Source organism: Corylus avellana, chromosome ca4, assembly GCF_901000735.1.
Source record: "Corylus avellana chromosome ca4, CavTom2PMs-1.0".
Lineage (NCBI taxonomy): Eukaryota > Viridiplantae > Streptophyta > Magnoliopsida > Fagales > Betulaceae > Corylus > Corylus avellana.
Window position 1 is genome coordinate 28,191,995 of NC_081544.1, and position 17,485 is coordinate 28,209,479.

A 17,485-nucleotide genomic window follows, 5' to 3' on the forward strand; every position below is an offset into this window, starting at 1 on the left:
CACCACCACCTAAGCCACCTCCTGCACCTCCACCTAGGCCACCACCACCACCTAAGCCACCTCCTGCACCTCCACCTAGGCCACCTCCTGCACCTCCACCTAGGCCACCACCACCACCTAAGCCACCTCCTGCACCTCCACCTAGGCCCCCACCACCACCTAAGCCACCTCCTGCACCACCACCAAGACCACCCCCACCACCAAGACCACCATGTCTAAACCCCTTCTTATATATCCCATGACCTAGACCTCCCCCCCCAAGCAAAAGCGGGGGGTGAAAGAAATGTTTGTCATCCTGATCAACCCCTCCAACATCAGCCAAAACCAAACCACTGACAACAAAAACGCACAAGAAAGCAACCCCAACACAACATGAAACAGCCCTCATTGTTAGTTCAAAGAAGAGCAGTTCTTCTAGCTCACTGTGAAGTGGTGCAATGAAGGAGTGTTGTATATATAGCGGAATAAGAAGTTAATACAGAACAAAAGACGCTTACAATCACCCAACTGTCACGCGCGGCTGAGTAAATGAAACTCATCTGCCATTGGCCAGGTTATTTATTTGCCCAACTGTCCTCTTATCCTACACGCTAAGAAATGAAGGCACTCTTCTGCATTGGATTTGGCTTTTGACTAGTGGGGCTCCCTTGTTGAGCTTTCCAGCTTCATCTTTTCATTTTTTAAAGAGACAAAAGAGTCAAACCTGCTGCAGAGTGGCGAATATCGGAGATCAAGCTGAAAGCAGTGGACAATTTCCAACCCAATAGGTGATATCATTTAATGGGGCTATCTGATACCATTAATGCAGCAATATTTACAGTCATCAGACAAATTTTGTGCCGCCGGCGACGCCTTATAATTCATATGTCTCGATCGCTGTATTATCCATTTACCCCAACAGTTTTTGCATGTGGCTCTACAGATGAACGATAGAGCAGATGGCAGAAACACCGCAGTTTAATAGCAACGGAGCGTAAAAACTAAAAAATCGTTCTACTTTGCGCTTGCAATTAAACTAGCGAATACGTGAAACTTTCTGGTTATTAATTTGTTTATTTATTTAGTTATTTTTTGTGGCAGCGTAGTAAATATGCATGGATGAACTATTCGGATAAGGGAAATTATTCGAAGTTTTCATAAGGAAATTAACTTGAAGTTGTAGATGTCTCATAATTAAACAGCGTGAATCTCTACCGAAGATAAGAGTCGTTTCTGTTGAATTTAAAATACTGCTAGCTTATAGTCCTCGAAGGTAGTTCAATCCGCTATGAACCACGCTTCATGAAACAGAGGTTACTAGTTCGAATCTCCCCTCCCCTTCCCTTGTGTAGACATTTAAAATAAATAAATAAATAAAATATTGCATATAGTAGTATATTAATGTTTGTAAATTCAAATTTCACACGCGCCTGTTAATTTATAAGTAAACCACTTTCTCTTTGTATTTTCTTTCACCCCTCCATAATTAAATAAGTACAAAAAAAATCCTTTGGAAGATTGGAATTAGTATTCTCTAGTTAGTTATTTTGGAGGTATTTTTGTCCATTCAAAAAGTAAAAAAACAAAAATATTCCTCAAATATAACTAACTGGATATTATCTAGTTCAAATATATATATATAATACAACGGCGGAACTACCCCTGGGTCCCAACCCCCCAAGCCAAGGGTGGTCCCAATTTTTTTTTTTTTTTTTTAAATACCTTTAAAAATTAACTTTTCCCTCCCCCAAATTTTTTTTTTAAAATAAAATTTTGCCCACCCAGACTAAATATTCTAGTTCCGCCCTATATATATATGATTTCATTTTTGTGTTTAAAATTTTAAATATATATATAATAATCTATAAAACGATGTCGTATATAGTATGATATTATTGTATTACTTTTTAATTTTTTTCTTTTAAAAAACAGTTAATGGTTATTAGAGTTACTAACCGATAAGTGTCTAGGCAGTTACGGTTAACAGTTTTAGCCAATAACTAGTAACTATAACTGCCTTTTCACTCTTGTCCCCAATGGAAAGCTCAATCGACTGTGAACCACGCTCTATGAAACGAATGTCACTAGTTCGAATCTTCCCTCTCCGTCCGTGGACATGTTAAAAAAAAAAAAACAAAAAAAAACAAACTGCCTTTTCACTCTTGCTCTGGCCTCACTCCGTTTGGCAATGCTTTCTCACAACTCAGGAATATCAAGGCGTTAGAGTTTCATGTGAGTTATGAACTTTTGCGGGCGTGACTTGAGTTCAATAAACTCGCTCTCTTGGGCTTGGCCGAGTCAAACTTACTTGTGGTATATTTAGCTTGGGGTGGAGGACCCCTTGCGTTGGGCTAGGGGCCCATTACTCAAGAGGATTATTCTCGATTCACACCACATAATGAACGCATAGTGAAATTTTGGCCATAGGTTCTTCTAATTAATTCTTTTTTCACTTTCAGGAAAATATTAAAACTTTTTCCCAAATGCTTGAAGAAAAGGTGCAACAATAGCAATGATATGTCCATCGGTTAGGACCATGCCTAATGAAGCGAAGATCACTAGTTCGAATCTCACTCCCCTCTTATGTTCGCACAATGTTAAAAAAAAAAAAGAATAGCAACGATATGAAGACTAATTTATAGGTAAACTCGACTTTAAATCTCGTATCAAAATGTAAGCCCAAGCTCGTGTCAACCACCACGGCCTTTTCCGAACCGGGCGGGAAACATAACTAACCCATGATCAAAAGCCCACCGAGCTCAACCATATGATTGGCCCAGCAGTATGGTGGGCTCCATATGATTGGCCCAGCAGTATGGTGGGCTCTATATGATTGGCCCAGCAGTATGGTGGGCTCCATCTGATGTGGCAACATCAGGGCCAGCCATTGCACCCCACTCCTTCTCTGCCGTCCATCATACCATGCACGTCCCATGAGGTCTCCAAAGTCCACTCACCACAATATAAAAGCCCTCTCCAGTCTGTTCAGGCCTGTCCCAACCCCCCGAACCTCAGCTTCGTACTCCGTTGAGACTCTCTCTCCTCTGTTAAACTCTGAAGTTCAAACTCCACACGCTCTGATCACCTACCGTAGTCTTTCATATCTTTTAGTTTTTTTTTTTTTTTTTGATTTGTGAATTACCAAATTTCAGAAACACAGCCACAAAATTCAGTTATTTCAATTCTGTTAATTTTCAAAATTTTCTTCGAGAATTATAAGCAATTAGTTGAACGTTTTCATTGATTTTTGTCGAAATTCGGATATGAGTCTTTGATCAATGGTGATCGTCACTCCCAAGATTGGAATGTAAGCTTTGATCTATTTCTCCGTGAACTTTGAGGTTGGTACACGTCAATTCACTCTCAATCTAACTTTTTATTTTTATTTGGCTTTTCAACATGCATAATTTTAGTGAAATTTTTATTTTGGGTTCTGAGAATTGCGGAATTGAATTGGGATCTTTTGGTTCTTGTCAGTTTGGGCTTGTTTTGGACCGGAAACAATGTCGCAGAGCAATTGGGAAGCGGATAAAATGTATGATCCATTGCTTGCTGCTCTGTTACCTGTTGTTTATGTTGACTGGATAACTTTTCTTATAAATTATAATGGATTCTTATAACTTTTGTCATTTTGGCTAAGTGTTGCTAGGCTTGATGTTTATATATATGATTACTTGGTGAAGAAAAAATTGCATGCCACGGCAAAATCCTTCATGACTGAAGGGAAGGTTGCAGCGGACCCCGTAGGTAATCGACGGTTGATGAAGTATTAGGATTTCCTTTTTATGTTTCGTGTATTATAATTCTAAAGTAGATAATTCAGTTTCTTTTAAGTTAGATTTGACCTGAATGAATTCGAAAAACTTCAATTTCATGATCCTCGCTTGGGTTGAATTCAAAATTGTTTTAAAAATATTTCAATTTTGGATTAGCAGTGTATATGACTGTTGGCTTGAATATGCAGCAATTGATGCTCCTGGGGGGTTTCTTTTTGAATGGTGGTCTGTTTTCTGGGACATTTTTATTGCAAGGACAAACGAGAAACATTCTGAGACAGCTGCAGCTTACATTGAGGTGGCTCTTTAAATTTAATGGCTATGTCTGACCACTAGCTTGGTTCTGCATCTGATGCTGATCTCCTTAATGTTTTTTTTTTTCCCGCACCCTCCTATGGTAATGGTGTGCAGGCACAGCATAATAAAGCAAAAGAGCAACAGCAACAGCAACTGCAAATGCAGCAGTTGCAACTAATGCGTCAAGCTCAGATGCAACGAAGGGATCCTAATCATCCCTCCCTTGGTGGTCCCGTGAATGCCGTCAATTCCGAAGGAATGCTTGGGCAGTCTACTGCTAGTGCATTGGCAGCCAAAATGTATGAGGAACGCGTGAAGCGTAGTAATTCAATGGATTCCGAGACATCCCAACCACTTCTTGATCCTAGGATGGCCCTTCTGAAATCAACAACTAATCATCCCGGGTAGATTTACCAGTAGATTTTATTTAACTGGTTCCATCTAATATTTTATATGTGTTGCTAGTTTAATATCTATTGGCTTATCTTTCTGAGACAGTCAGTTGGTCCAAGGAAACTCTGGAAGTGTGACTGCAGCTTTGCAGCAAATCCAGGCACGAACTCAACAGACCAATGTAATTACTTGGACAACATGATGCTACATTTTCTGCTCTTTTGTACTCATTTCTTTCTGTAATTTGGTTGATGTATTGATTCTTTTTGTGGCTTTAGGACATCAAAGGTGAAGTTAACATATCTGCTAATCAGAGATCCTTGCCCATGGATCATTCTCCAATGTATGCGCAGGCAATCATGCAGTCAAAACCTGGAATGGGAAATGCAGGTATGATTACCTCTGTATGAGGGAATAAACATTCAAGACGTTTCTACCAAAAATAAAGGAAAAATAAGGGAGGGTTTGGGGGAGGAGGGGAAGGCCTTAAGTTTGCTATCCTTAGGTTCATTTTTCCATTTCATGTTGCATCACTACTTTCTTGTTCATTTCAAAATTCAAATATATCGGCCCAGGGAAAACGCTAATAACATCTACATTATCACTCCAAAAAGACTAGTTAAGAGGCAATTGGAGCTCCATTGAATCACCTATAAAGCCCAATTTTACCTAGTAAGGAACAAATGTGGAACTTACCACCCATGAGTGTTTTTATAATCTACTCATTCTATGTGAGCTATTGATCTTCTTAATATGGGGCTGGAGTATTATAGTCTCCCCCTCTTAAATCCATTCTTTGTTAGGACCACGTCATGCAGTGCTTCATTTCTCTCCCCCAAGATTCAAGAGAATAACAAAAGCACACCTTGTTTCTTTTTGAGCAAGGAAGATCAAGAACTAGTGGATTCCTTCTTATTAAATTGCTCGATAGCAAAGGACGCATGGCTGTATAGGGGTTATTGTTCTCATTATTTGTTTAGTCTTGAGTATTGCATGAATTTTTGGTTGAGCTTTCAAAGGGTTGGGATGATAACATTGAGAAAAATAAATGTTTGGCCTGGAAGACAGAGTGGACCTTTTTTTATTATTATTATTAGTTGTAGTGGAATTGTTGTGTACTTGTACAAATTCTGATTCATCTTTATTATAAAGTTCTTTTTGACCAATCCTGATAAATCATTCACTAACCTTCTAAAGTCTTCCTAACAATATAATAATAATAATTAATTAATTTTTTAAAAAAAGATCCCAAGCCCATCAAAGAAGTTTAACATTGGATCTTCTTTGCTCCTCAATGTCTTCAATTTATTGCCGATGTGCTTGACTTCGTTGTACAAATTCTGGTTCATCTTTATTATAAACCTCTTTTTGACTTTTACCAATCCTGATAAATCATTCACTAACCTTCTAAAGTCTTCCTAACAATATAATAATAATAATAATTAATTAATTAAAAAAAAAAGATCCCAAGCCCATCAAAGAAGTTTAACATTGGATCTACTTTGCTCATCAATGCCTTCAATTTCTTGCCGATGTGCTTGACTTCGTTCTACGCCAGTCCATAGCTTTTGTGCTTGACTCTATTCTTTAACTTCCTTCTTCTTTTGATTGATATTCTTCTGCAATGTCTTCTTTCTTCTCCTCTAGTGCCTCCTAACTCCATACAACCTACTTCTTTCCCTACCCCTGCCTTCTCTTATTCTTGTGATTGGTTTCCTATTTTCCATTTCTTGCATTTTTCTCCTCTTGTAATTAGGTTGGGCAATTTTTGACATGACCTGCAAACCCAACACGAAATTAAAGGGTTTAAGGTTTGTCATAAATGGGTTGGCCCGCTTCACCCATTAATTAAACGGGTCGGTTGACCCATGATTGACCCGGCTGACCCGTTTATTGAAAAATAATTTTTTCTACAACCAAAAAAATAAAAAAAAAAAGTTAAAACCCATGAAAAGTTAAAATCCAGAGCCTGAAAGTAGAAACTTCTCGAATCTCATTCAGTCTTTCTCTAGGTTTGTCATAAGTTCAGCCAACCTAAATGCAAAAAGGGTAGCCGCCCCCCTCTGGCAATGGGTGTGGTATAGCCTTTTTTTTTTAGTGGTTGTGGGGGTGGTTCGGCCACCCCTTAGTTTTTTCTCTATTTTATTTTTTTTGAAAAAATAATTTTAAGTGTATTTTGGGAAGTTAAATGCAAAAAGAGTCGCGTGTAGCGCACGTGAGAGATTTTCCATCCATTTTAAAGCAAAATACTAGTAGAGGGTGATATTTGTAATTGGATGGTATTTAGAGGGATCCAAGTGTCACATTACTCCTATAATCAGAGATATAAATCTTTCTCTTAAGGTTTCTCAAGCTGGGAAGCGTGCAACGTTATCAAAAAAGCTAACCATCGTGCACATCTAGTCGCCAAATGGGCTGCTTCCAACAAATCCTTTGAAAGCATTTCCACAAATCTTCATTATTTGTATAAATAGTGGCAAAGATCCCCCATTTTTTGAATCCCTATCCGGCTATCCCTGTGTATTGCTTAGAAAAAAAATGTAATTTCTCTAAGTAAATAAGATAGAAACACTGATCTCTTTTGCAAGACACCATGTTGAAAGGTCAGTGAGGGAAAAGGAGCACTATCCATTTAGAATAGTTTCTGCCCAACCCTCCAAGTTTGATACACCTTTAGTTGCCCTTAGAGCACTAGCTGCATCTTTCCTTTGATTTTCCCTAAGTTTATGGCAAAAAACTACTTTTTGCTTCCGTATGAAAATATATTTCACAATAGCTTCCCTTACATTTTCTTATATCATTAAAATATTATTTCTTTACAAAATACAAGTTCCCTACCTACTCTTACTTTTTTCACAAAATCCCAACACAATTCCCAATTAAAGACAAAAAGATGAAAGAGGAGAGAGGAAAGAGGAAAGAGAAATGTTTATATTAAAATAATGTATAGGGAACCAAACATTGGGAAACACTGTACCAACCCTTGAGGGTTGGTTAAATATAGGGAATCTGATGTGAGTAGGTTTTTGTGGTTTTTTTGAAATTTTCCCTAAACATAAGGAAGGGAATGGCATATAGGGCATATGCTGCTAGCCTGCTAGTGCTTGTACAGGGTTTTCCCTACACTTAGGCCTTTAATATATTCTTATACTAAAACAATAGAAAGTTAAAGACTTTTAAGTATGAGTTGGGAGCTTGAATAAGTTTGGCAAGCTCAAGCTACTCTTGAGTTTTATCAAGTACGTTCATGAGAAGTTCAAAACTGTGTGGTTACCTGCTGGATGGATAACTGCTTGTAGACAAATGTGGTTTTGTATTTATCAAATTGGATTGCCATGAGAAATGATATCTGAACAATTATGGCTCCATCTTACGTAAGTCATGCTTTGCCTAATTTTATAATTTTTTGCTATCTTTTCTTTTACTAGGATTGAACCCTGGAGTTGGTGGTCTTCCATTGAAGGGGTGGCCCTTAACAGTAAGTTGTACACTGTACTACTTCTCCAAGAGATTCATATAAAATATCTCACTGGTACCAAGTTCTTACTGAGGCATTTGCCAGAATGTTCAGGGCATTGACCAAATTCGGCCAGGTTTAGGTGCACAAGTTCAAAAGCCCTTCCTTCAGAATTCAAATCAGTTTCAGCTTTTGCCCCAGCAACAACTCTTAGCACAGGTGCAAGCACAAGGCAATCTTGGTAGTTCACCTATGTATGGAGAAACGGATCCTCAAAGATTTAGAGGATTATCTAGGGGCAGTTTGAATGCAAAAGATGGTCAACCAATTGCAAATGATGGATCCATAGGTTCTCCAATGCAATCAACTTCTTTAAAGGCAAGTTTTTCTTTCCAACACCTGTCAGAATATATTAGTCTTCATGATACATGATATAGAAATGCTATATGTCTGCATATCCTTTCTCACATGGTTAAGAGTTCTTGTTTGTTCCAATCTAATTTATCTCAATCTGATGTTGAACAGTTCTTAATATATATGGAGATTCTGACTCATCCTTGGAATGTGACTTGGACCTTGTTAATAAAAAAGGACTGGGTGTTTTGTATTGGGCTCAGTTGGACAGGCATTGGTCTTTCACTGTCTGCTGAAATGGTCATTAGCATATTGCTGTTTGTGAAATTGGTCATTACATATCAAGCATTGGTCTTTCACTAGGGTCAAGGGGAAAGTCTAGGTTTGAGGAAACCAGGGTTAGGGTTTGCAAGAAATTAGGAAAAGGTGAAATTGGTTAGGCAAATTAGGGTTTTCAGATCTGGTGCATTTGCTGGAAATCACACAGACCATTAGATAGTATATGAAAAGAAAAATACTAGCATCTCCCAAGTACATTCCTAGGAATTAGTTCTTGTAAAAGAAAACATCACAGTTTCTAGGGTTTCAGAGAAAATCCAAAGCCATCTTCAAAATTCTGAAGATCTTATTACGGATATAGAGGTATAACACTCAATTTTACCCTTGAAATAAACTAATCTGGACCACATATTATTATCATATCGAAGATAAATAAGGCACCAAAACCTTCACTAATTGGACCCCACATGTAAATAAGAATAAGAATTTCACCGCTCTTGTGAACTCTGCTCACAACAATTTAGTGAACTGTAATTTTCAGCAGGTAAATGTTAATTTAACTCTCACATAGGGCCTGTATCATAATCATCCCACCAAATCAAGGCTTGAGGTTGGTAAATCTGCCCCAGCCTTGAAATTAGACCAGGTTTCTGAGAACTGCTTTGGTTTTGCTCTTTTATGGTTCTTCGAGCTCCAAGTCATACTGATTTCTTCCCATGTCAATACTAATTTTTTCTCCAGTTCATTTGTCCTGTAGCACTGAATATAAAACGGCCTACAATAAGGTTCCATTATTATTATTTTACTAGTAAGTAAGTTGCACACTTCACGGGACTTTAACTTATGACCTCACCTACCCCATTCTTTTGACAGATGGCAGTGCCATTCGACCCAAAGGCATGAGCTTGAAGACTTATTAATCTCTATCTGTGTGTAAAAAACTGGATGTGTTGTTTAAGTCTCTATCTCTCTCTCTCATTGCCCTCGCCAACGAGAAGGATAAATACATAAAAGAATCATAGTATTTTAATTTTTAATTCTTATGTGAGTTGTGCCTGACATGGATGTGAAGTGTTGATTTATGACAAAGGGCTATGATGCTAATATTGATGTAAGACAAAATCTGATGTTGAAAGCGACAGGTGCGGTTTACCCAGTGAACAGTTGTGAACAGTGGTCTGGCATTTTGTGATCGTTTGCAACCTTTTTGAGGGATGGATGATTTAGGGTTTTTACAATTAAGATTTTAAGGAAAGTTAATAACACAATTCAGTTATGGGTTTGTTGGAATCACACCTAGTTTTCCTAAGCATCACACCTAGGGTTTGTTCAGCGTGATTCCTCAGAAAAATATGGCATCACACAAACCTTAAGAGTATTTGCTGCTAAATTCTCATAAAACTGGTTCTCCATTCAATTAAAAACATTACATCATTATTTGTAGAAAAACTAACCTAATCCTTAAAAAGCTTGGACTCCTAATAAGACTTTATATTCTATGGACAGTGACTACTAACTCCAAACTGAATAATTAATAGATCCAACAAATAAAATCCTAAAAACATAATAAAACCCAAAATAAAACTTAATAGACGAAAAGTACAATCCATTTAGAAATATAAAAACTATTTAGAAAAAAACCCTTGACTCCTTAAGTAAGACTAGATTAAATAAAACTGGCTTCTTGCTGCCTATATAAGTGTTCAAATTGCTAAGATTCCTATCTGCGGAAATTGCTTTGGGTATCCTTGGTATGTAATTTGTTTCATCTCTCTATTTTGACTGTTAGAATTGGCCTATTTGAGGATATGTCATCAATTTCATTTCCCAAATGTTTATTAATTTTTCATTGTTTTATTATTGTTTAAGAATACTCAATGAGCTCTCTAGTGACATTTCTCTGAGCCTTTGGCATGTTCTAAGCAGATAAACATGCCACAGATGCAACAATGTTCTTCTCAACAACAACAGGACCCTCTGCATCCACAGCAAGTGCAACAGGTTGTGCTCACTTCATCTAACCGTTGTTATCTTCAAAAATTTATATGAACTAGTGGTGCAATCAGTTCTTGATGATTTATTCGGTTATTTCTTGCAAGTTGGTGATTGATTGTTTATTATGTAATAGAATAATCGGAAAAGGAAAGGGCCTTCATCTTCTGGAGCTGCTAACAGTACTGGCACAGGAAATACCCTAGGTCCTTCACCAAACTCTCAGCCATCAACTCCATCTACTCATACTCCTGGTGATGGACTTGCTATGGCGGGTAATCTGCAGAATGTTGGGAGCGTCTCAAAAGGTTTAATGATGTATGGTGCAGATGGAGTAGGTGGTCTTGCATCATCCACAAACCAGCTGGTATATAAACTTTTTAGAAATTGTAACCTGCATGATGCCATAACCTACACACCTGATGTGAAAGTTTGAAATCTTCATACTTGGACTTCCACAAAGACCTGTATTTCTGCATGTTTCTTCATTCTTGCAAGTTAAAACTTTAGATATCAATTTTTTATTTTTATAAGTAATTTTTTGTCTCCAAAGGGAGGAGGAAGGGGAGATTCGAACTAGTAACCTCTGCTTTATGAGGCGTGATCTCCAGTCAATTGAGCTACCCTTTAAGGACCTTAGATCTCAATTTCTAGACCGAGTGGATAATTTAACCATCTAAATTTACATAACGTGTTGGCTAGTGGAAGATTGTGTATGAATGATAGATGCCAGTGATATTCCCTAATTATGATTGTCCAAATTATTTGATTTTGATGGGCCAATATTGTGGTGGGATCTTGCACCGTATATAAGTGTTTTATATACTATGAATAAGCTTATAATTATTTTAGGATCTATGGTTTGGATTGCACATTTTAGAATGTGGAATACTCTGTTCCAAAAAGGAAAATTTAGCTTCCAGAATGCACTGCATAGCCAGCTTGTTCCACATATAACCACTATACACGTTGCTTACATCAATCATGTGTCTGACAAGGATGGTTGAAGATCCTTGGCAATTGCATGGGTATATGTTGCAGTCATTTAGTTATATATTATGTTATGAAGTATCCTGTCTGAGTTCAGCTAAAAATAATGATTGATAAGTCACTCTTTAAAGGCCTTTTTAATGACTTCATCTCTATTTGTAGGATGACATGGAACATTTTGGAGATGTTGGCTCTTTAGAAGATAACGTTGAATCTTTTCTCTCACATGATGATGGAGATGGAAGGGATTTGTTTGGTGCATTGAAACGGAATCCTTCTGAACATGCTGCAGAAACTTCAAAAGGTAATCGATGATCTCATCGTTTGGGCAATGATGATTGTTCAGATTGACTGTAACCAACATTGTGTACTCTTCATATCAGGTTTTTCCTTCAGCGAAGTTAGTTCCATTCGTAAAAGCAATAGCAAAGTTGTCTCCTGTCATTTCTCTTCAGATGGCAAGTTATTGGCCAGTGCTGGGCATGACAAGAAGGTATAATGCATTGTAGCAGGCTGAATGAATTCCATGTTTTAAACATGCTATATTAATCCTTGTTATATATATGCTGTCATTTTTGTTACAAGCTTTTACTTTAGTACTTGCAGATCAATTGAAACATCTACACTACTGATGAAATTTTAAAGAGCTTTTGTCCAGTGTTCTGATTTAACATTGACTTAGCTGAATAATTTTTTTAGCCCCTTGTGTTCGTCACTGTCTTTTCTCACCTTAGCTTATCATAACTGGCTTCCTCAGATGTACTTGGTGATGCAATCATCCTACATATATCTATTTTGGAATTCACAAGGCATGATAAGATTTTATTGTGATATGTTTTGGGAACCCTTTTAATTCTAGTTCTCATTGTTGTACTCTAATAGTTCATGAGAAATTTATGGGTTTAGGAGGTTGTGAATGTTGGTTGGTCATTTGACTCAGTGACACCTTGTTGTCGACTCTTTCTAATATCTTGAGTTATGAATATTGTGTAACGTATCTAGCAAAAGGTGAAATGCAAACACCCGTTACACCCCTTCTCATGATTTGGTAAATAGTTTGGAGTTTGGAGTGCCTGTCCTATCTGATCACAAGGCTTTAGTCAACTTCATCACAGTTCTCTTTCTTGTGTCAGTGGCTCTAGTCAACTTCCCTGGTTGAGGTAGCTGGCTGTTATATGGGGGATGCAACTTGTACTAACATAATAATTTTGGAAATGCTCTTTGCGTCCAATTTATGCTTCTTGCATTCCACGTCTTGGTGCAAGAGATTTATTACTAATACCATATAAGTGAAGTGCATTTGAAAGCGAAGTGTTGAACGCACATAGCAAATACTGGAACCCAAACAGCACAACCTGCATTTTATCAAATGTAAAAAGGGAATTGTAAAGTGTTTCTACACTCCTCAGTCCCCAAAGCAGAGCCCTTGTAATGTGCCTTATGGCTCATAAGTTGAGGCTAGGCTTTTGTCCTCTTCTTACTTACACAGTTGCTTTGACAACATTAATTTATTTGTCAAAAATGTTATCTTCTGAGTTACGGTGCCATGTTTACATATTTATCTCTAAGGTTACATCAATAGATTTTTTAAAAAAAAATTTCGTGTTTATTGTTGTGAGTGTTGTGTTCCACATTAAGAAAATTTGAACAAAACAAGTAGTTAATATGCTTAAATGAAGCAAAACTCATTAGCTTAAGCTTTTGGGCTAGAGTGATGTCCAAATATGTATATTAATGTATTCTTGGTGGACTCTCTAGGTGATTCTCTCCCTAACATTTACATTTCACTAGTCCTTCATGTTAAAGTCATTCGTGAAATAAATTGAGCAATCACCAAAACTGATAGAAGGAAACTGGAAATATGTCAGTCCATTTCTTGTTGTTTTTGATTACTAAAGTTTTTTCGTAAGACTGACTCCGGCCGACCCCTATCCCACCTACAGGAACTCCTTCCACAGGCAGCAGAATAAATTTGACCTCGCACTAAAATGTTTTTGTTTTCATAGATAGTATGATTTGCTAGCAGAGGATGCCAGTTTGAAAATTTTCTTAAACAATTTGAACTATCTAAAATATAATGAGATTATTTTATTGCTAATTGCATCTTTTGTTGAAGGTAGTCCAGCTTAATATTCAATAATTCTCAAGTAAGTTTTTATCGTACGTCTGTTTTACATAATACTAACAATGGGGAACATGTGATGTGTTGCACATATGTTGCTTTAATATTGTTAACCCAAAAAAGGAAGGGAGCAGTATGAATCCCATGCCCTTCCTTGGAATATATTTGTTTTCTTAGGTCATGCTTTGGTTTTATAGAGTTCTAGCATTTGGGAACATGTCATTTTTGTGCAAACCACATTGCTTAACATTGCCAAAGAAAGTTCATGCTGAAATCAAAATAATGCAACTCAACATTCCCCTTACAAATTAATTTGCTTATCCCCATAATTGAAATTCTCATGGACTACAAAGAAAATGTATCAATAAACAAAATTTCTTTGTTCACATCTTTGAAATCAAACTGTTAGTGAAAAGAAAAAATATGTTTCACAAGATAATCAAAATATTTTACCCCTTCCATTGAAGGAAAAAAAAAATCGTAAATTGGTAAAACTGGAAAGGAAAGACTGAGTCATCTATTACCTTTTTTCTTCTCCATGATTCTTTTACTTTTTTATTTAATTAAATAAATGTTTTGCAATTCTCTCATTTGTTATTTGCAATTTTATATGGTTACAGTCCTTCCCCCCTCCCCCCACCGGGAACACACACACAAAAAGAAGAAAAGACAGATGTGAATGCTTATCATTTTTCATGTTAGTAGGTTGTTCTTTGGAACATGGAGACTCTACAGACTGAGAGCACGCCAGAGGAACACACCCTGATAATTACCGATGTTCGCTTCAGACCAAATTCAACTCAGCTGGCAACATCTTCGTTTGATACATCTGTGCGAATCTGGGATGCTGCAAAAGTAAATTCTACAGCCCATTGCTTTCCTATGTAACACTTGTCCAGGAATTTGTCAAAATCAGTTAGTAGTTGCTAAGAAAAACTTTTGGTTGCCCCTCCAAATCTTATCATCATAATAATATAAGTATGATGCCTGCAACTGGTTCCTGCACTTTTTTCTTGTTTGATTAAGTTGTTACATGTACTAACTTCAAATGCTAGGTTTTGTTTTTTGTCTTCTTAGTGTTTCTCCTGTATACATCCCGTGGGCCATGATTGCACCCTTTTTTAAGTCTCTTATGAATAATTACTTTATCAAAGAAACTAAAAAACAACCAACTGCCCCATTGTTTCTACTTTTATCTTTTACTATTTGTTGCTACCTCGCGGAAATTGAATTTTACAAAAATAAAACATCATTTTAGTTATATTCATTTATTTAATGATAAATCTTGTTCATGACATGCATTTTCGTTGTCCTCCTAAGTAAATAAATTCAATTGTAGCAAATGCTATTTATGGTAATGATAGTTTTAGACTTTTGCATTGTAAAGTACATAGATCAACTGAGCTTATGATCAAGCACTGGTTTTTGATGTTCTCAAATTTTGTATCTTTTGCCCGTACATGTGTCTGGAGGATAGTAGGTAATTGGTGGTGTACAAAGGGAAATAGTACTTTTTCTCTTCCCCACTTATACAGTAAGGGAATTCACATATCTATGAAATTTTTCATTCTGGCTTAGTTTTCGAGGGTGATTTTTTGCATATTCATTTAGCAAGATGGTTAACTTCATGTTTAGAGCCTCTATTTGCCACGAATGTTTATGGTAAGCTTATTTTAAGACCATTTATCGTTTATTGTGCGCTAGAAAACCTCAACACAGTTGGAATAAATTAATTGACCCTATGATGTGAAGTAAAATATCTGCTTCTTTTACCTTGTGGCATTTAAGTATCAATGAAATTTTGGGTATACATATCATGGGCACTTAATATAGTTTATTCTTGCAGCCAAGCTATAACAGCTTACAAACATATACAGGGCACAACTCAAATGTAATGTCCCTCGATTTCCACCCTAAGAAGAGTGACGTTTTCTGCTCTTGTGATGCTAACAGTGAGATTCGTTTCTGGAGTATTAATCAGTATTCTTGCACCCGTGTTTCCAAGGCTAGTGTTTGGAACTTTATTTTTATTTGTTCTTCTGTTTAAATTTTTGAATCTTTGTTGGATTTGGTTTGTTGGTTTTCTGAACCTCAGTACTGTCATGACCAGGGAGGTTCAGCACAGGTGAGATTTCAACCCAGAATTGGAGCACTTTTGGCTGCAGCAGCAGAGAATGTCGTGTCCATCTTTGATGTTGAGACTGATAGGCAGACACTCTCATTACAGGTATGATATCATTGTCAAATGCAGAAAAAGTTGAAGGAATCCATTAGAAATCTTCTTCCACCTGTTTCATTAAATTACTTTTGAATTTTATTACGCCACATTCTAATCTGCAGTTACACATTATAAACTGTGGTCTTCTGAACTTCAGGGGCACTCATCACAAGTGCACTCTGTTTGTTGGGACACAACTGGAGATTATTTGGCATCTGTCAGTCAAGAGTCTGTCAGAGTGTGGTCAGTAGCCACCGGAGAGTGCACTCACGAGCTCAGTTCCAGTGGAAACACCTTCCATTCTTGTGTTTTCCATCCAAGCTACTCCACTCTCTTGGTCATTGGAGGCTACCAGGTGACATTTGCTTTGTTTTTTTCTTGAAGAAAAAATTAAATATAAATATAAACAAACCACTCCTTACCATGGAAATCATCCCTTTGAAACGAAAAATATAAATTATGTTGTTCCAAATATACACAAATCACAATTGAATGGTTTCCTCTTCAAGGGATATCCAAATGTAACTAAACATTCTACAACTTTCTGCTGGTCTTCTTTTGAGATTGGATTTTCTTTGATAAATTGACCTACACTTTCACTTACCAAAAAAGAACACCTAGCACTTGTGTTGATGGATGCATTTTCCCTGGCGACTCTGTAATGGTTTTATGCCTGGGTGCCATAAAATACAAGACAACCATATTTTCTAACTTGGCATATCTAAAAGCTATTGTCCATGGGAAAGCTGGCAATTCTCTGAAGCTAAATTTGTCAAGCAACCGAGACCGAGTTGATTTCCAACAAATGTTGCTAATGTTATTAAAGTTTGATTGTTTGCAGTCTTTGGAGCTTTGGAACATGGCAGTGAATAAGTGTATGACAATTTCCGCTCATGAGTGTGTGATATCAGCTTTGGCACAGTCACCAGCAACAGGGATAGTTGCTTCTGCCAGTCATGACAAATCTGTTAAGATTTGGAAATAAGTCCTGGACTAATAAAGAAAGAAAAGCAAACAAAAATCCACACTTTTTTTCTTCCTCTTCTGAGTTCGGTGTCATTAGTTACCTTTATTCATGTAATAAAGGGACTGTAATTTTCCCTCGGTGGTTTGGGCTGTAATGCATTTGTTGGCAGCCAAAAATCTTGATCGTAAAAAATATGCTGAAATTTTTCTTTTGCAAGATTTGGGCATTCCTGGTGCTTGTAATAACATGGGGATTTAGTTACTATAATTTATTAGGAGGAATTATTGGAATATGTACATATGTTTAACTAGTAAACTTCTAGACACAGTTTCAAAGCCTATACAATTGTCCCATGAGTGCTAAGTTTTACTATGTGATAATTTTCTAGGTGAATGTGGAATGTGGCACCGTATTAGGTAGTGAGAAATTTTTTTAATTTATTTTGAAGAGTCACTTTTAAATTATTTTCTTTCTTGCTTTCTTCTTGGTATATGAGAGAGAAAGGAAATGAATATATAGCATTTATTTCAAAAAAAATTTGTTGTACAAGCTCTCCAAATATAAGAGCACAAAAGTAAAAATTATTTAGTTTGGGTAAAGTTCATTTAACCCCCTCAAATTACTATCCAAATGACAATCTACTTCTCAAACTATTAATTGC

At 36.8% G+C, this 17,485-nt stretch overlaps 2 protein-coding genes across 2 annotated transcripts in view; one reads left to right on the top strand and one right to left on the bottom strand.

Annotated features, from left to right (window-relative positions):
- The window catches only part of LOC132178361 (glycine-rich cell wall structural protein-like), a 4,495-nt gene extending 4,044 nt beyond the window's left edge, over positions 1-451 (bottom strand). The window contains exon 1 of the mRNA XM_059590805.1: positions 34-451. Coding sequence (XP_059446788.1) covers positions 34-388 — 355 coding nt within the window. The 5' untranslated portion in view covers positions 389-451. The remainder of the gene's footprint in view (positions 1-33) is intronic.
- Positions 452-2,967: 2,516 nt separating this feature from the next.
- On the top strand, positions 2,968-17,196 carry LOC132177082 (transcriptional corepressor LEUNIG_HOMOLOG). The gene is made up of 18 exons (XM_059589297.1): positions 2,968-3,320; positions 3,457-3,514; positions 3,629-3,726; positions 3,944-4,053; positions 4,167-4,456; positions 4,551-4,626; positions 4,724-4,835; positions 7,874-7,923; positions 8,017-8,280; positions 10,462-10,536; positions 10,664-10,894; positions 11,680-11,821; positions 11,901-12,010; positions 14,345-14,494; positions 15,486-15,644; positions 15,750-15,866; positions 16,015-16,212; positions 16,699-17,196. The coding sequence occupies exons 2-18, from the start codon at positions 3,483-3,485 to the stop codon at positions 16,840-16,842; spliced, it is 2,358 nt and encodes a 785-aa protein (XP_059445280.1). The 5' UTR covers positions 2,968-3,320; positions 3,457-3,482; the 3' UTR covers positions 16,843-17,196.
- Positions 17,197-17,485: the final 289 nt, after the last annotated feature.